Below are 20,718 nucleotides of genomic sequence, written 5' to 3' on the forward strand. Positions count from 1 at the left end.
GACTCAAAAAATAACATGTCTAAGAAAGTAATAAATAATATATTATTTAAGAAAAATAATTTATACTTAATAGTGTAAGAGTTTTTTACATTAGCAATGCGTCAGTCAATATTCATGCATTAGCTAAAATTTAGCTTTAAATAAAGGTAATATACATGAAAATTGATTATATATTGATAGTGTAAAAAAATTTATAATAACAATGTTTTTTGTACATTAGAAAATTATAGTGAGTGTAAAAATATTAAAAACTAATAATAATTATGTAAAAAAGAGGAAATTAAAATTGATCATTAATCTCATCGTTGTGAAATAAAAAGAGGAAATTAAATATGGAAATATAAATACACTTTGGAGTATCAGGAATTAATAAATACCGCCAGTATCTCTGAAGGGAAATCCATTATAATATCTTCAACAATTACATAAAACAACGGTAGAAAACAAAAAAAGAAGTTAAATCTAACTAAAAGATTAGTGCATGTTTGTTTGAACATTTGCAAAAACATTTTTAGATGGTTTGGCAACATGAACTTGAGGACTTTTCTTCCCAAATTGGATAATTAATCCATTATTTCTTTTTCCTTATATCCCTGTTTATTAATTTGAGAATATTGCATCACTTTGTCCTTGTGACAAATGAGTCTCTCTATGTTGTTGCTCCAAGAAACCTCCATAATACAACTCAAATTCATCAATGTCATTTCCACCTTTATATTCCATTGCTACATGCTCCATCATCTCATTATCTTCACATGGAATCCATGTATTCATTTCATCAAATGATAAGGAAGAAAACAATTCCTTATTATCAACCCAATGAGCATTATCATTGATAGATGTGTAACAATCTTGACCATCCATCATGTGCCCTAACTCATACCTTTGGCCTAATATAGGGTCATTGATTTCTGCCTCTAGTGACTGAATCATACTTACAAGTCTATCATCTCCATTGTACTCATCTTCATGTGTCTCTTCCATTAGGGACATGAGAAGAACATTGTTTGCTTCAGAGAACTCATCAAACCCTAATTCATATACATTTTCAGGCACTAAGGAAGCCATTGTTAGTAAGAAAAAAAAGTGACCCTTTATTTTATTTATTGAGATAGCTAGCTCAAGTGAGAGAAGAAGAGCAATTAAAGCAGTGGTGGGTTTCAAAGTTGAAGAAGGAACCTTTATATAGGAAAACTGCATGGTACAATATTACGAGGGGTTGCTATAGCTTTGCTAGTATAAACCAATCATTCATGTGGTTCTAATAAATTAAATAATGATGAAGATAAGATTCACATAATTATGCTGGAAAATTGTTGTTGCTTTGACCCATTGATGTGTAGTTGTCGAAGAAAAGCATATGTGAGCAAAATATGAATTGATTAATTAGATTAGACTAGGTATGATGCACCCACTAATGGTTATAACATATGAGCATCCCAAACCCACCAAATAAGAATCAATAATTAAGTGACAAGTATAAGTATAATTAAGTTTGAGAAAGAAGCCACCCATATTTAATAATTTGTAGGAGTGTCGGCTATGCTTAGAAATTCCAAAATGTGATCATGGTAGAAATAATGAGGTAAATGATGTATGACTTATTTTTCAACATTCTTCATCTATAAAAGTCTGTCGGATTAAAAATATATCTTTTGACTTATGATTTTTTTTATCGGCAATTGTTAGTATGTTAGTTGTTAATATGTTAGTATTTTGTTATGGGTGAGACTCCATCTTCAACCTCCTACACCCCTTACCATCAAATCACCATTATAACTCCCATTTTTTGTTGAAGGTGGGACTCAAGAACCCACAACCTCCTACATTCCATTCCATACGACCGCTCTCTTCACTATCAGATCACTTTATGACTTATGATTATCAGAAGAAGTTGAATGTTGACTCTCATAATAGGTTAAAATTACATATCAAAATTAATTAGTAATAAGAGAAATATCTCAAACATATATCAAATTATTATGAAACAATAAAATATCACTATTGTCAAGTGTCAACTTCAAGTTTGATTTATTTTAACTGGCATCATCATCTACCTAAAGAGACATATATATTATAATCCAATTGGAGGATGAGAAAACGGGATATCGAATATCGAATCCCTCGATATGTAATATGTGAGTTAAAAATAAGTAATACATTGAATATGTTTGATTGTAGAGCATTTCAAGGTTTATACTTTATACCTGTTGAATGATGATTTTATAATCTTAATTAATGATTAAATACATTTTCGTTTTTTATTAAATGAAAGTCCATTCAAGTCCACCCTCAATGTCACAATATAATCTTTTAAATATACACATTACATACCGGCTATACACGTAGGAGAAATAAGTATAATCTTTTAAATAAAAAGGGTGATGAATATAATTAAGTTAAACAAAATATGACATAGTATAGAGACAATCCAAATAATATATGAGTCAATACCTCTTTTCTTTTTTTGTCGTTAGGATATAATATAAGAGTGATTTAAACAATATACTTTTAGATTTGTTGATGTATTTTGTAACAAAAAAAATAATAAAGATACATTTACTTGTATATTATTTAGACTTGTTTCCAAAATATATCATATTTCGTGTAACTTAATTGCATTTATCACGTTCTTTTGTTTAAAAGATTACACTTATTTCTTATGCATAAGTGGTCAATATAATGAAAATATATAAATTAGAGGGTATGTTTAAGCGTAAAAAAGTGAGAGATAGTTTGTGTAATTTCAATAAAAGTGAGAGGATATCAATGTAATTTACTCTATTAATAATTAAAAAAATTCTTAACCTCAACCCTAGATGTTCATAAATTTGAGAACTAAATGTTTAATATTTTAAAAGTTGATAAATTTATATATGATAGAACTAATCATGGGGTATTGATGATGAAATATATATGATTAGAAAACTTGCATTTTGATATGACATTAAGTGGTTTAGAATCATGCTAGCAAAGTAATTGTTGTGTCGTGTCCAAATCTCTTTCGAATGCTTTCGTTGAAGATGCATCACATGTATATATGGTTCCACCAGGAGGCACACAAGGCTCATATGTTTAAGTGTATTTATCTATATTTTTTAGACTAGACACACGAGACATTCACATGAAAGGTTTGTGCCTTGTAATGTCCCTGTTTGTTTGGTATGAAACCAAATCATACAAGAACACATGGTCATTGTCCAACATGCACCTTCCTTGCATGGATGAATATCAATTTCGACTATTATTAATGAAGGAAAAGAATGAATCAGCATGTGAGACTATAACGTGTAAAGCCCATTAAGCCCACATATATATAGTATCACATGGTAGAATACAAAGTAACTCTAATTTCTTAAACCAAAATTCATAATATGGTATTACTATTGAGTTCATAATAAAAAATACATAAAATTCATCTCCATTGTTTCTTATTTTTGAAATTTCATCATTAATTTAGACCATTCAATAGAATGAGTAATTATAATTCATTAATAAATTTATATCAAAATATGGTTACATTCATGCACATTACACTTTAATATGCAAAATGCACTTTATACGCTAATGTTCAAGCTGCACATTAGAGGAGTCTTCCCTAATTTATTATTAGTGGAAACACAGTTTCTATTATGTACCTACAAAGGATGATGTAGTTGATATGAAATTAATTAATAGTCCACAGCCGATCAAAAAAAAAAAAATTAATAGCCCACAAGATTGTGATTTCAAATTTCTCCCATTCACCCAAACAATCAAATAAAGTGTATAGAATAAATAGAAGAGAAGAAACAAGAGAATTTGGTAAAGAGTTTGAGCAATTTTACCTACGTCCTCGGGAGCGCTGACCAACTATCAAGATATTGTTAAAGAATAAGGATTACAAGACCTAGCACACCCATGAACCCAACTGCCGATGAGGTGTTTCTATTTGATGCTTATATATGGTGCACATTATAATAAGAGACTTGAGTCTAATATATAACATTGATACTCTACTATATTTTAATAGTAGGCAATATGAGACTAATACAATAACATATTTCAAACATTCCTAACAAAATACAATAGCATATTTCAAACATTCCTAACAATATTCATCTTGATTGAAATAGATGAGTATCTTGCTCCGTAGCAAATCAACATATGAATCTCAACCTTAGCGAATATTTGACTCCACCTTGCTCTCTTTAACAACTCTTCCATATAAGAATTTGTTCCCCTACAACATAAACCTTATAAGCATCCTTGACGATGCTACCAAGAATCTAGCTATCAAATCTTGCAATGCAGCTTCCTGTGCCGCCATATAATAGAACATGTCGCCTAGCCATCTATTGTTATGAAGTCTTTCGATATATAGGTCCTCTACGCCAAAGTTTACCAACAATCGTCCTCTTCAATATTCAGTCAAACTGAATTTTGGAGCTTCCTTGGAAAGTCTCAACCGCTACCATCATTGTCTAGTCCAACAATTATAGTAAAAAAAACTATCATACTCTACCATAAGAAGTATACCCACCGCACCCACCTTGCATCAATGCTAACCAATTCATGTACTACATCCTTGCATCCAAGCCAATGTCCATGTCACACCCTACATTCTACCAATCCTCATGTTACACCTTGCATCAAAGGGAATGCCCATGTTACACCCTACATCAAAGTTAGCCAACACCTCTATGTTTTTGTGGATCTGCTAACAATTAATATCTTTCACTATAACGTCATAGATACGTCATTAGGATATTCCATTTATCATCTCAAAGGAGATCATTCTCTCAACATCTAGAGAGATATTATCAACACCTATCACAGGGTCAAACTCAACATATGAGTCCATATCTCTATCTTGATCCTAATCGAGTACATGAACTTATGGGGTTCTGGATCAACATATATTGCCCCCACCATAGTGATGTCATGTATTCTTCTCCTTCAACCCATATACTTTATCCTTATGCATTACATTTGACACACATTGTCTAGCCATCACGCCTTCACCCTCTTTAGCCATTATCTGGTGCCTAAGTTAAGAGTCATCTACCAATTGACTCTGAATCCAATTGTTGGTGCAGCGGAAGTGGTCGTTGTGTAGCATTGGTCACAAACAATCAAATAAAGTGCACATAATAAATAGAAGAGAAGAAACAAAAGAATTTGGTAACGGGGTTCGACCAATTTTTCCTACATCTCCGGGAGCACTGATCGACTACAAAGATATTATTAGAGAATAAAGATTACAAGCCCTAGCACACCCATGAACCCAATTTCCCATGAGTGTTTCTACTTGGTGCTTATAACTGGTGCACATTATAGCAAGGGACTTGAGTATAATATATAACATTGCTACTATACTATATTCTAATACTAGGCAATGTAGGACTAATACATTAATATATTTCAAACTGTTGAATAAGTTGTAATTCTCATTACTAATCTCATCAATCGATTAATGATATGAATAATTAATTAATGATTGGGATAAATGATTATCGAATCTATTTTGTTAGTTAGTAGTTAATCTTTCTTATTTGGCGAGTTACTTAGGTCATTGAAAAGCTTTAAATAGATGTTATACATTTGAATTAGGAATATTGTTGTATTTTGATACTCGATACACTTTTCAATACAACTATAGGTTATTCATACACTCAATCTCCAAAAACTCATCCGCTTTCTTTAGTCCAACAGTGGTATCAAGAGCTAGGAATATGATTCTGTGTGGATCTTGTGCATGGAGTCAAAGAATAAAGGAAGGGAAGAAAGTGTTGTAGCAAGAAGAAAAGAATTCTGCAAGTATGAATCCAAGATGACAAATGGTAATGGATTTGCAATGACATTACCAATTCTTGACTCCAAGAACTATGATAGATGGAGAATGCAAATGAAGTCCGTCTTTGGTTTTCAAGAAGTGTATGAGGTTTTACTGAATGGCTATCAAGATATTAGAGATAATGCAAGTGAAGCTCAAAGAACGGTCCATAGAGAATTCAAGATGAAGGATTGCAAGGCTTTGTTCTTGACCCATCAATGTGTTAATAAGGCAGACTTTGAAAGAATAGTTGATGCCAAGACATCTAAGGATGCATGGGAGTGTTTGGGAAAAAACTATGAGGGGCTGAAAAGATAAAGAAGGTGAAACTCCAAACCATGAGAATGAAGTATGAACTCCTTCAAATGGAGGAGAATGAAATAATTTCAGAATACTTTACCAAGATTCATTCACTCATCAATCAGATGAAGTCTTATGGAGAAGAGGTAAAAGATCAAGCTGTAATTGAGAAAATACTCAGGACTTTAACTCCTAAATATGATCATATGGTTGTAGCAATTGAACAGTCCAAAGATCTTTAGAGCTACAAGGTAGAAGAACTACAAAGCTCTCTTGAAGCTCATGAACAGAGGTTGAAAGAGAGACTTGCAGAAAAGAATGATGATCAAGCACTTCAAGCTCAACAAACCAAGAAATTTGTTGGGTAGTGGAACAAGAACAAAAGGAGCAAGAATAAATGGCAGAATGAGAAATGGAGAAACTGTCAAGGCTCAAGGTTTGAACAAGGCTCATCATCACAGAAATCAACTAACTCCACTACTTATGTGAGTGATCAAAGGAAAGGTTCATATAAGAACTCACTGAATAGGAGAAATATTGACAAGAGCAAAGTGCAATGCTACAAGGCGGAGAATCTTATGATGAGGAACACTACTTGCTAATGGCTACTGTAAAAAACAAAAAAGAAAGTGTAGATTTCTAGTACTTGGACACATGTTGCTCTAACCACATGACAAGCAAGAAATATTGGTTCACATCTCTTAATGAAACAACTAAGAGAAAAGTCAAGTTTACTGATAATAGAGATTTCTCAGCTGAAGGAATTGGTAAGGTTATGATCCAGAGGAAGGACGGGAAGAAAGCATACATCTCCAATGTCCTATATATCCCTAAGATGAAGAAATTTTTTATTAGTTTTAGACACTTACTAGAAAAAAGGGCTAAACTATGGAAATGAAAGAGGGTATATTGAAGGTATTTGATAAAGACAAGCACAACATCTTGAAGATTCCACTTTCATCTAATTGGACCTTCAAGATAGGCATTTAAACTGGTGAACAAAGGTGTTTGTAGTCAGCACTAGAAAATGATACATGGCTATGGCATCAAGGGTTTGAACACCTAAACTTCAAGAGCCTAGTTTTGTTGAGCACAAGTGGATTTGTGTCTGGACTACCATATATTAGAATACCAGAACAAATGTGTGATGAGTGTCTATTTAGCAAGCAAACCATAAATGCATTTGTCTCAAATGTTCTTGCCAAGTCAGTAAATGCATTAGAGGTTGTATACACTGATGTGTGTGGACCCTTTGAAGAAGAGTCAATTGGTGGCAATAGATACTTTTTAACCTATATAGATGACCATATAAGCAAGATTTGGATCTATCTAATAAAGGGGAAGAGTGATGTGTTTGCTACATTTAAGAAATTCAAGGCTCAAGTAAATAGACAAAGTGATGTCAAGCTGAAACATTTAAGGTCAAATGGTGGAGAGGAATATGTGTTTGCTGAATTTCATGATTTATGAGACAAAGAAGGAATAATACATGAAGACATTGTTCCCTACACACCTCAACATAATGGTACAATAAAAAGGGCAAACAGAACAATCCTTAACATGGCAAGGAGTATGCTTAAAGCAAAAGGCTCGCCTAAGAGATTTTGGGGTGATGCTGCTTCTACTACTATGTATATACTAAATAGATGCCCTATTAAGAGATTAAATGAGAAGACTCGGGAGGAAGCTTGGAAAAGAATTAACCCAAATATGAGTCATTTAAAAGTGTTTGGCTCCATTTGATATACACATGTGCTTGAAGCCAGAAGGAGAAAGTTGGATGATAGGGGTGATAAACTCATTTTATTGGGCTATCACTCAACTAGTGCCTATAGAGTCTTTGATCCCAAGAAGAATAAGCTGATGATGAGCATGTATTTGAGATTTGATGAGGATCAGTGCTGGAATTGGAATCTCAAAAGTTCAATAGGAAGCCAAAATACATTCCTGCAATTTGAGGATGATGAAGAGAATGATTTGATTGAGACAGTGGTACACAATAAAGTTGATGTGTCCAACACTTCAGCCAATCCTCCAACAACTCAGAGGCATAGACATCCACCCTCAAGGTTGAGTGACTATAAGGTGTTCCCTTATTCAACCATCACATCAGATGGTGACTTTATGCACATGGCACTACTTGCTGAGATGGAACCAGAAATAATAGAAGAGGCATTGACGCAACCTCAATAGGCTGAGGCAATGGAAGAAGAACTGAGGTCAATTGAAAGGAATGCCACATGGAGCCTAGCCTAATTTCCATGAATAAATAAAGCCATAGCTATTAAATGGATGTACAAGGCCAAACTAAATCCAAATGGTGAAGTAACTAAGCATAAATCCAGGTCTGTTGCAAAGGGGTTCCTACAGAAACAAGGTCTAGATTATGATGAAGTTTTTGCACCCGTGGCTAAGCTAGAAACAAGAAGGCTTGTAGTTTCTATTGATAGCTATAATTGCAGGGAAATCCATCAGATGGATGTGAAGTCAACATTTCTAAATGGACCATTGGACAAAGAAGTATTTGTGACACAACCACCGGGTTTTGAGATCAGGGGCAAAGAAGGACTGGTGTATAAGTTTCACAAGGACTTGTATGGGCTCAAGCAGGCACCAAGAGCTTGGAATAGGAGGATTGATGCATTCCTACAACAACTTGGATTCATTAAATGCACTACAGAGCATGGTGTTTATATAAAGGGCAGTGACAACTGAAATCTACTTATTGTTTGCCTCTATGTGGATGATCTGCTTATAACAAGTGGAAATTATAATGATATTTCAATCTTCAAACAACAAATGCAATCAGAATTTGAAATGACTGATCTTGGTGAATGGGCATACTTCCTTGGAGTTGAGTTCAAGAAGACAAGACTTGGAACTTTTATGCATCAGAACAAATACACGGTTGATGTACTAAAAAGTTTTCAAATGTTGCAATGCAATATAGCAGCCACTCTTACAGAAATCATCACAATTTGCAGCCAAACAGAAGAAGAGAAGCAGGTTGATAAAACTCTATTCAGACAGATGATTGACACATTGAGGTACATATGTAATACAAGACCTTATATTGCTTATCGTGTTGGTCTGGCAAGTAGATTTATGGAAAATATACAACAAGCTCATCTCACAACTGTAAAGAAAGTGTTGAAGTATCTAAGAGGAACAATTGGACTTGGAATTATTTTCCCTACCAAGCAGAACATCAAGAGCAATGGTGAAATTGTAGGCTTCTCTGATGCAAATTGGTATGATGATAAATCTGATAGAAAGAGTACCACATGATACTTATTCAAGTTAGGGGATGCTCCTATAAGTTGGTGTTCTAAAAAGCAAGATGTGGTGACCCTGTCTTCGTGTGAAAATGAATATATAGCAGTTAGTATGTGTGTTTGTCAAGTTGCTTGGATGAAGGCTCTATTAGAGGAGTTAAGAATGAAAACAGAAAATGGTATTCTACTGATGGTAGATAAAAATCAGCCATTAATCTTGCTTTGAATCCAGTAGCTCGTGGGAGAAGTAAACACATAGAAACAAGATTCTACTACTTAAAGGGTCAAGTGAGAAAATGGGAGATAAGATTGGAGTTTTGAAATTCTAAAGAACAACAAGCTGACGCACTTACAAAACCATTGAAGAAAGCAAGATTTGAAGAACTTAGACAAAAATTGGAGTAACAAGTCTAGCAAGCTTAGAATTCAAGGTGAATGTTGAATAAGTTGTCATTCTCCTTACTAGTCGCGTTAATCGATTAATGATATGAATAATCGATTAATGATAAGGATAATCGATTATCGAATCTGTTTTGTTAGTTAGTAGTTAATCTTTCTTATTTGGCAAGTTAGTTAGGTCATTGAAAAGCTTTAAATAAATGTTATACATTTGAAATAGGAATATTGTTGTATTTTGATACTCAATACACTTTTCAATACAACTAGAGGTTATTCATATACACTTTCTCAAAAAACTCATCTTTCTTTAGTTCAACACAAACATCCCCCAACAAGAACCATAAGGCATGTCTTCATCTAGTTAGCTCTCCAGACTCAACTTACCTAAAATTTAAGTATAAAAAAATTTCTACCGAGTAAAAAAACAAGAAAAGGCAACTTGAAAATATGAGAAAGAGGAGAGAGAAACATGTAAAAGAGTAAATAAAGTGGAAAGACATCATTAGACACTATAGTTTTTTAGTAACTTCGATTTTGATCTTTGATTGTGTACGCCCTCTTACTCTATTCATCAAGATTATGAAAAAACCACTTTAGTCTCTACCCTTGACTAAGTTTGTTGAGTATGTCCTTAGCATGCAAACGGTTTTTATAACGCAATAACAAAAATTATACATGTATTATTAAGTTTGGAGTAAAATGTTAGAATTTCTGACAATTTATGGGTCACAAATATAATTCTATAATTGTGTTATGACCATTATTTAATTAGCCAAAATATAAAATGATCTTCAGTAATTAATTTGGTGGCTAAGGGCATATGTGACATGAAATATTATAAGTGTAGATATATTCAGGCAATTTCTGATTTGATGAAGGGACTGAATTAGAACGATTGCAACTTAAGTAGTAACCGCTTCGGTTACTTTTATGGGTTATGGTCCCCATTTGTAGAGCAACGGGTTTTGTTGAGTAGGCTGATGAGAATAAAAGAAATTGTGAGGAGTTATCAAATATAAGATAACACACCATCACAATTCCATAAGGTAACTTATCATCTAGCATCACACTCTCCTTGGATTCTCATTCCCCTCTAGAGAAGCAAAAGGAAAACCATCAGGCACTCTAACATCTGGAAGATCATCACACCCACATACCTTCGAGATTCCAAATGGTTAATCAAGGTATACTCTTCTTCTTCACCATGAAATCAATTGGGGTTTCTTCAGTCTGGGTCATGGTCGTTCCATATGGGTTTTGTATGGGCATAAACATTAGGTTATCGGAACGAAGCCATGATCATAAGGATTTCCGCATTCAATCTATGGATTACAGGTAGAAATTCTCCAACAATAGGATTATTCATGGAAAATTTCCAACATAAAATTCATTTTGGTCATTGCCTTTGTAGGCGCTTATCACTTTAGCCCAGAAGATTATCAAATTCTACTTTAGTCCCTCTCTTTGACATAAACTAAATCACCATATTCAACATCTATATAAATATGAATCTAATTCTCAAACTCCATAAACCAAATTCTTCATCATTTTATTCTACATTTGTCACCAAATGATGCTCGAGAAAGTCCAACGAGCTTAAATGTATAAATGCTTGAAAAAATTTGATGACCTTAGATATGTAGATGTTGTCTAGCCATAACACAATCACGAACAAATGGAGAAGTAGGTGCTATAGCACACAAGAGAAGGAAGTAGAGCGACATTAATAAATACAATTCCCTATGGCTTAGACTCAATGGTTATGTTTCTAGAATGAAGATATATGGTGCTAATGTTGGTGGTGGTAGATATGAAGCTTGAATGATGGTAATTTACTTATAGTTTTTTTTATATATTTTCCTTTACATTTTAATAAGCTAATACATAAAATATTTTAGATAAGTTATATTAAAATATGTTCACAAATGATATAATTAAATATTTAATCACTTTTATTATAATAAATTATTGAACAAAGATATTTAATCATCTTTATTATAATAAATTATTGACTAAAGATACGTTTCCATCTTTTGAAATTTTTGTGCAAATCAATTTCATTCTTGAAAATTTGAAAATGAGATCCAAAAATATCAAATATAAGTTAAATTAAGATTAATTTGTGTACCCCTACATTCCTATCACAAGTGATATCACTATAATTGGTGATAGTGTTTAGATTTTGAGAAAAAAGATATATATAATATCATCCTAAAAAAATTATACAATGTTAATCTATTATTTACCTATTATTTTTAAATATTATTGATTTTTTAAAAAGTAATACTAATGAATGACAAATGATGTACTGATTGTGTAAAAATATTTATAAAAAAATCATTATCTAGCTGCAACTAGAATGAGTATTTGTTGTCCCAGAGCTTGTCCCAAAGTTTGTCATTTACTAATCAAAACATGTTATGTCAATTCAAAAAATGAAACATTCATTACATTTTTGTTTTTGCTTCATTATGATTGGTCTATTACATACTATAGGATGAAGTACATCTAATTTCATATACAGTGTACCACTTGTGATTGGTTAAAAATATATATTTAAGTTAAAAATTTAATAATTAAATAATTTTCTAATTCACAACTTAACAAGGGTCTATTGTTCCATAGCATTAAAAATATGTGATGTTAATTAAAAAATTAAATATTTATTATTTTTTTCTATTTTTATTTTAGTTTAATATGTTCCAAACCTTAGGATATAATTTAGAACCCTCACCATATGAAAGGGTATAATTTAGAACCGTCACCGTATGAAAAGTTCAAAACATACTTAGTCCCTCACTCACCTCACTGGTGGCAGCCCTCGGTAGTTTAGAGTGGTGATACAAAAAAATGGTAACCGGAAACTTACACCAACGAATCATTAAACTGAATCTCTCACATTTCAAGCTTCGTCAATACCAATCTCTCTCACTTAATCAAATTTTTGTTCATAACTCAACAAAATGTGATAGAGGCACCAAATTTTTGATACTCTGCAATACCCAGATAACCAAAAATGGACGAAACGGCAATGTCAAAGAAGCAGAAAAGGTATTCAGAAAGATGCCCAGAAAGAGCACAGTTTCTTGGACTGCTATGCTCACTGCTTATGCCCAAAATGGACAAATTTCAAATGCCCGCCGAGTGTTCGATGAAATGCCCGAACGAACTACTGCATCATATAATGCTATGATCTCTGCTTATATAAAGAATGGTTGCAATGTAGAAGAAGCTTATAAACTGTTTTGTGTTTTGAGTGAGCGAAACTTGGTGTCTTATGCTGCAATGATTATGGGTTTTGTTAAGGCTGGAATGTTCCATCAAGCTGAGAAGTTGTACCGGGAGGCCCCTGTTGAGTTTCGGGATCCAGCTTGTTCAAATGCGTTGATAAATGGGTATTTGAAGATGGGGAGAATAAATGAGGCGTCGGCGGTTTTCGAAAGCATGACTGTGAGGGACGTAGTTTCTTGGAGTGCTATGATTGATGGTTTGTGCAGGGATGGAAGGATTGCTGGTGCTAGGAGCTTATTTGATAAAATGCTTGAGAGAAATATTGTTTCTTGGAGTGCAATGATCAATGGGTATATGGAGAAAGGTTTCTTCGAGGAGGGATTTGATTTGTTTTTGAATATGAGGAGGGAATGTTTGTTTGAAGTTAATTCCACCACCATGACTATGATGTTCAAAGCTTGTGGAATTTGTTGTAGGATGCGAGAGGGCATGCAGATACATGCTTTGGTTTCACACATGGGATTTGAATTTGATAATGTTTTGAATAATTCTATTATTACTATGTATTGCATTTTTGGTTGTTTGGACATGGCAAAGAGAATGTTTTGTACCATGAGCAAGAAAGACATAGTCACTTGGAATTCTTTAATTTCTGGGTATGTTCATAACAATGAAATAGAAGCAGCCTACAGGCTTTTTGAGAGAATGCCCGAGAAGGACTTGATTTCTTGGACGGCCATGATCACTGGATTCACTAAGAGTGGAAGAGTTGTGAAGGCCATAGAGCTATTTGATATGCTTCCAGAGAAAGATGACTTTGTTTGGACAGCTATTATATCTGGGTATGTGAATAACAAGGACTATGGGGAAGCCTTGCATTGGTATGCTCATATGAACCGGGAAGGATGTAGGCCTAATCCCTTAACTATTAGCAGTGTCCTAGCTGCTTCAGCTGCTTTGGTTGCTTTGAATCAAGGGCTTCAGATTCATGCTCTTGTTCTGAAGATGAACCTAGAGTATGATCTGTCTATACAAAACTCTCTTATATCATTTTACTCTAAGTGTGGAAATGTAATCGACGCCTACAAGATCTTCCTAGATGTCATTGAGCCAAATGTGATCTCTTATAATTCAATCATCAACGGGTTTGCACAAAATGGCTTTGGTGAAGAAGCTCTTGGCATCTATAAAAAAATGCAGAGTGAAGGCCATGAACCCAATCATGTTACTTTCCTTGCTGTCCTTTCAGCATGTGCTCATGGAGGACTGGTTGAAGAGGGGTGGAATTTATTTAACACAATGGAATCCCAATATGGAATTAAGCGAGAAGCTGATCATTATGCATGCATGGTTGATCTCCTTAGTCGTGCTGGTTTGCTAGATGAAGCTATTTACTTAATCCGTTCAATGCCGTTAAAGCCCCATTCTGGGGTTTGGGGAGCTATATTGGGTGCAAGCAAGACCCATGGGAATCTTGAACTTGCTAAGCTTGCAGCTCAACAAATCACTGAGCTTGACCCTGCAAATGCAATTCCTTATGTGGTATTATCTGACTTATATTCTGCTGCTGGGAAAAAGATTGAGGGTGACTTAGTAAGAAAGACCAAGAATTTAAAAGGAATAAAAAAGAGTCCAGGTTGTAGTTGGATTACATGAAAGATGAGGTTCATCTATATCTTGTGGGGATCAATCACATAGGGATGTTGAAGAGAAAGCATACATACATCATAATATTGAGTTATTGACTACGAATGAGATGTACTGAGTGACAATCTCTTGTTTTCTTTCTCTATTATAAACATAAGTTCTTTGTTGTATTCTCATCCGATATGAGACTTATCTTAACACACATCCCTTACGCTCAAGATTGGACATCTGGAGCATGACACCTCCCTCACATTCAGGATTGGACGTCTGGAGCGTGTGAAGTTGACAAGACTGTACATCTGCGGGTAGCCCATTGGGAAGTTAGACTCTGATATCATATTAGAATTGTTATACGTAACTCAGCCCCAAAAGCTAGCTCATGAGGTTAGGATTGTCTAAGCCTTATAAGCAATGGATTGGTCATATTCCCATCTGATGTAGGACTTATCTTAACATGTTGCTGAAATTCTTTTCCATTGTGAAATTCTTTGGAAGCACTCGTTCTTGGCATTCTCTTACACAACGCTACCTTAAGTATGCCATGTCAAATATGTGACCTACCCTTGTCTCAAACTTAACTAAGCATGGTTAGTTCTATGGATAGTCTTGGAGGCATTTCAGAAATTAAATACAATAGTTAAAGCTTGAGACAACAATTCCACTTTCTGGTTATCTGTGATCATTCTACTACTGCATTGGTGCAAACTGCAATGTAGACCTATTGCAGTTACTGTAGTTTGCTGTACAGCTTCAAAAAGATGAATGACGTTGGGATGGTGAGATTCATTATGCTTTATAAAGTCTTTTAGTTAAAAGATAATGTATGTATTATATAAATTTTATCAACCCCATTCACAATTCAACATTTATGGTTTACATTCTTTATAGCATGTTTATTGCTTTTGCAGTTGATGAATGTCCAGAATTAGTTGAGTTTGTCCTCAAAATCTGATTGAACTATTGAAGGGTTAAATAGGCAAATCTTCTCCACCAACTGGTAATCCCGAGTTAGGTTTTTTCACTATCAATTTCTTTTATATGTTTTATAATAAACGTAGTTTTTTAATATAGCCCCGACGTGTTAAGTCTAATGACATTTTATTAAGAAAAGCTTTTTTTAATGCACATGTTGTTGAAATATATTGTATCATGTAAATAATAGTGTATGTGAATATGAGAGATTATATTGTTGGGTTGGTTTTAGCCGGTTTTTAGTTTCTAAGAATAAAAAGGGGTAGTTGGTTAGTTAGGGTAGTTAGTATTTTTCTTCCTTTTATAAAAGGATTTCATTGTATCCAATTCATTTAATCAATTCAATAATGCTTTTCTCATTCGTTATTTCTTGCTTCATGCATGGCTCTACCATTTTAACATGGTATTAGAGCAATAATTATTGTTTTGATGGCTTCCGCTTATACTTCTCGTTAGCAGCCTCTTCTTTAGCATCACTTCTTTCAGAGTAAGTATAGAGTTCATTGTGTATCACTAGTAGGAGCTTGAATTGTGTGATTATATCTTGAATTCATTCCCACAGTTCCAGTTTTTCTGTTGTTTAAAGAAGCAGGTATACATTCATCACATTCTTTCTTGATGTGGTTAATTTCTTTTTCTTGAATATTGGTTAATTGCAAGAGCCTTCATCTTCAAACAAAAGTTTCTTGCTTCTTTTCCTTTCACCTTTAAATCCAACATAATGGTTCAAGGTTAGTGGTTAGTGGTTAGCATGGAAATTTGTGATTGGTGGTAGAGTTGTTTGATAAAATTGCATGCAATAGGAGGTTATTAGATTCAAATGAAAGTTGTGTTTGGATGGTGAACACTAATCCTAGTTCTTGAAAGATAATGATATTGTATATTTGAGATGTTATTTTGCTACAACATGGGTTGCATATGTTCTAAGAGGTCTACAAAGAAAGAATTAAACAAAGAAGGCTCCCAGTTTGTGATGTTCTATGCTTGTGAACTGAATCCTGAAGAGTGTAGTGTGAAATTTTTCAAAGTTCTTTTGGAGATATTTGTTTGTGATGTTAATCCCCTATTACTAAGATTAGTGTTGTTGCATATCTTGCTAGTTTTGTCACGTGCAAAGTTTCTCTCAGTTGCACAGGTTGCTAACATCTTAAAAGGTTTGGTAGATTGGTGTATTGGCTATTGCAACTCACATGACTTTGATATAAACACACTAGCACATCAAGTTTTCTATTCTTGGTGCCATGGCGTTTGATGTTTTAGTCTGAAATCATTGATTGATATTAATGCTTTATTTTCTTTACTCCTCTACACACAACATCATTAGAGTATGTTTTCATCATTGAAGCTGCATATTATGATCCATATTCCGATCCATTTTTTCTTCTCTCTTTTATCATTAATGGTTGGTTCGCTTCTGTCCATGGTGGTTAAGCTCAGATACAACTTTTGTCATAGATGGTTAAACATTGAATGATTAGCTTTTGTCCATGGTGGTTAAGCAAACTTATAACTTCTGTCATGGATGGTTAAGTGTTTGATGATATAACTTCTGTCATGGATGGTTAAGCGTGTGATGATATAGCTTCTATCATGGTGCTTAAGTGTTGTTATTGCTTCAAATCAATTCTAAGCTGGAGTTCGGAATTTTCACTCTCCAGCTTGAGGGGAGCTGTTGAAATATATTGTATCATGTAAATAATAATGTATATGAATATGAGATATTATATTATTAGGTTAGTTTTAGCCAATTTTTAGTTTCTAAGAATAAAAAGGGGTAGTTAGTTAGTTAGGATAGTTAGTATTTTTCTTCTTTTTATAAAAGGATTTCATAGTATCCAATTCATTCAATCAATTTAATAATCATTCAATGAATGTTTTTCTCATTCCTTCTTTCTTGCTTCATGCATGGCTCTACCATTTTAATACATGTTGGAATTCATTTTTTCATCGTTGATTAAGATTGGATGGTTGCACGGTATGGCTAAACTTTTTTGTATAAGTATCCTACTCAATATGTAAACTAATCCTTTTCGAGTTGCATGATTATCTTTTCCAATAAATGTTGCTCATAATTATAAGAATCGAACATTTTGGTCTAATACGATACTTAGGATATAGTGGAGACCTTAACGAATTAACGTTTAGTTGGTCTAATAGGGTATCGCTAAACTGATATTGAAAACCCTTAATTCAAATAATTGACAGATATTTTAGCCAGAGGTCATTTTGTTTCCTCACAAGTGGCGGTGTAGTGATGTGCTGCAAAGATTATAGGGTCGGGTTACTGCAGAAATCGGGTATCGCTGGAAGAAGGCATGATATGTCTGCACACAATTCTAGTTGACAAAACAGGTTAAGGAGATACTGATTAGGTAGGTATTGGGCCGAAAAAAATGTACATGCACAATCCTAAGGACCCAAGATTTTTAAGGAAGGAAGGAAAAAAATGGAGTATGATGATTATGAAAGAATGGAAGGAAACCCAGAGGAAAATGTACATTTCAAATATTGCAGCAAATAGTTTATTGAATCTGGTTTTTTTTTAGCCTGGTGGTGCTATATTAAACCGAGTTTTGGTTGAGCTTATCTGGGCATGTTTGAGCTATCCACTTTTTTCTCCTCTTTTTTGTGACCTTCGGCTTAGCAATCAGCCTTTGGTGAAGATTGTTTTACAACATAATGATAATATAAACTTATAATAAAAATAGATAATACATATTAGTGTTATGAAATTTGAACAAAAAAGATAAAGTAATATTTAGAACATCAATATTTATAAATTACAATAGTTTTATAAAGTGAATCATGATATAATTAGTTCTATATTGCATAATGTCCTTTTAAACACATGAACAAAATGGTGTATCAGATTAAATGAGAAGAAACATTAAACCATATAGATTTCATCTTTTTATTTTTTTAATTATATATTTAATTAGATTTAACTTTTACAACTAAAACATAACAAAGAATATTATGTTTTACAACAAAACTAAAATATAACATAATTGATTACCATAAAAACTCTACACAACTAATTTAACTCAAACTGTTTTTAGAATGAAACTGTTTATAATGAGCATAGGAATAATCTTCCTTCATAAAGTAAGAAATGATAAAATATATTAAGATGATGAATATATTTTGACATATATAATTCTTTTTAAACTTGAGTCTACACTATTACTATAAACTAACATAATATTATTTTTGATGGTGCCCAAGGGTTTATATATTAAAATGAAGTAATAAATAATATTATTTTTGGAAGTTATAGTCCAATATGAATGAGAAATTTAATAAATGATTTATGTTAAAAAATTATATAAGTTAACTTGATATCACATTTTTACTTAAACATAAGGCATTAGATTTTAGTTTAATTGAATTGGGTATAATAAATGTGTTAAAAAAATTATAATTAATATCAAGTGATATATATTATTTTATAAGTAGATTAAACAAATTAAATTTTAAATAATTAATTTTAAGTATTATACAGATCGACCCACTACAACCGGCTATTCGTTTAAGACAGGTTTTGAGTTATAATTTGATATATATAAATTGTATTTGATTTTTTTATTCCGGTCCATTTCTGTCTGAATCCTTTACGGGCTAACCTAAACTCATTAAGATAACTCATTTTGACAACTTTACCTTATACCACTAGACCTACAATGCAAACACAATTTTTTTTTAAATTAGGATGGAACACTGTCTTACAATTAATCTTACACAATTTATGGTTGAAGACAATACCTTGTTCCTTCATTGTCATTGTCTATATTTTATTTGATTCTTTTCTCACCTCTTCTAATTGCCAAGTTTCTAATAAGAATATGTTATATTTAAAATGTAACATAAAACAATAAATTAAAGAGTTTAAAATCTTTGCGGTGTAAAGTTTTTATATTATCAGCACATCATCCACTATTGATTTGTATTACTTTTATTTGAGAGTCAACAATGGTTAACAAATCAATAATGAATGATTTACTGACAGTATAAAAACACTTGTACTATTGGTGTATACATATTAAATCATAAATTGAAGAAAAAAAGTAATAATAACTTCTCGGGAATGAACCAAAAACCAAACAGTTGGTTTCTGCAGCCTAACCAAAGAATCCAGTGCTATCACAAGATGGTGATGTTTACTTTTTTTTCGATGGATAGATGGTGATGTTTACTTTACTTTACATTAGGAACACATGCCTAATCTTTACAATAAACAGTAGAATATTTAGCAAAACAAATACACAGGTGTTTCTTTTCAGAATTGATAATGAGTCATACTCTTCTTTATTATTGGATAGAATAGTTATATGAAAAAATAAATAAAAATCAAAAGATAATAACACTTATATCATTAATTTATATTAAAATTATATATTTATTTTTAAAAATATATACAAAAGTTAGAACTTGTTTCTCCATAGAGGATTTTGGTTATTTGATAATTGGTGTGGTCCTGGGAAGCATGGATGGTCGCAGCTATTCCTACAACACCTTGGTTCTATCTTTTTCGCTTTTGTAAGTTTTAAAGCTATCTTCCATTTTATTTACATCACATGCACCCACTTAATTGGAAACTTTTTTAATACCATTCTATTCCCTAGTTCTGTCTATTTTCTACTTTTGTAAACTTCACTATGTTTGGTTCTATGTTTGGTTAGGGAATGAAAGTGGAATTTTGTCATTCAATGTATCAAACTATTTGAATTGTTCAAAACAGAAATAATTTTAAGCCAGAATTTAATAAATTAAAAGGTTTTTACTTATCCAAACAATTTTAACACTTAGAATGTCACAAAATATGATGCTAACATGTTTTCTCGCTTGCTTCACGTGCAAATACTCAAATACATTATTACTTTTTTAAAATAACTTCCCACTGTGTATTTACCACTCCTTTCCCCGTGTAGAGTTATAGAGATAAAATTGGTACTGGAAAACAACGTATATAATATATTAGAAATTTTAAAATCTTTTTTATTATTATTCAACTACTTAATAAAAAACAGTTTTTAGCACTTTCAGGGAAACATGGAAGAAAGAAATAACAACTAATATATA

General features: G+C 32.7%; 2 protein-coding genes across 3 annotated transcripts; one reads left to right on the forward strand and one right to left on the reverse strand.

The window, feature by feature from the left end:
• LOC109348061 lies at positions 386 to 1,174 on the reverse strand. Of its 2 annotated transcripts, XM_019588265.1 has the most exons (2): positions 892 to 1,174; positions 386 to 858 (listed from the first exon to the last, which is right to left on the reverse strand). In XM_019588265.1, exons 1-2 carry the CDS (start codon positions 1,066 to 1,068, stop codon positions 601 to 603), a joined length of 435 nt encoding a protein of 144 aa, XP_019443810.1. In that variant the 5' UTR covers positions 1,069 to 1,174; the 3' UTR covers positions 386 to 600. The 2 variants fall into 2 exon arrangements, with proteins under 2 accessions (XP_019443810.1, XP_019443809.1); XM_019588264.1 differs by having other exon boundaries at positions 386 to 1,172.
• LOC109348062 (pentatricopeptide repeat-containing protein At1g53600, mitochondrial-like) lies at positions 12,572 to 15,545 on the forward strand. The gene is given in 4 exon segments (XM_019588266.1): positions 12,572 to 14,668; positions 14,671 to 14,697; positions 14,700 to 15,219; positions 15,305 to 15,545. Coding segments are annotated over 3 exon segments (2,142 nt in total). The 5' UTR covers positions 12,572 to 12,639; the 3' UTR covers positions 14,786 to 15,219; positions 15,305 to 15,545.

This window comes from Lupinus angustifolius, chromosome LG05 (assembly GCF_001865875.1).
Source record: "Lupinus angustifolius cultivar Tanjil chromosome LG05, LupAngTanjil_v1.0, whole genome shotgun sequence".
Taxonomy (NCBI): domain Eukaryota; kingdom Viridiplantae; phylum Streptophyta; class Magnoliopsida; order Fabales; family Fabaceae; genus Lupinus; species Lupinus angustifolius.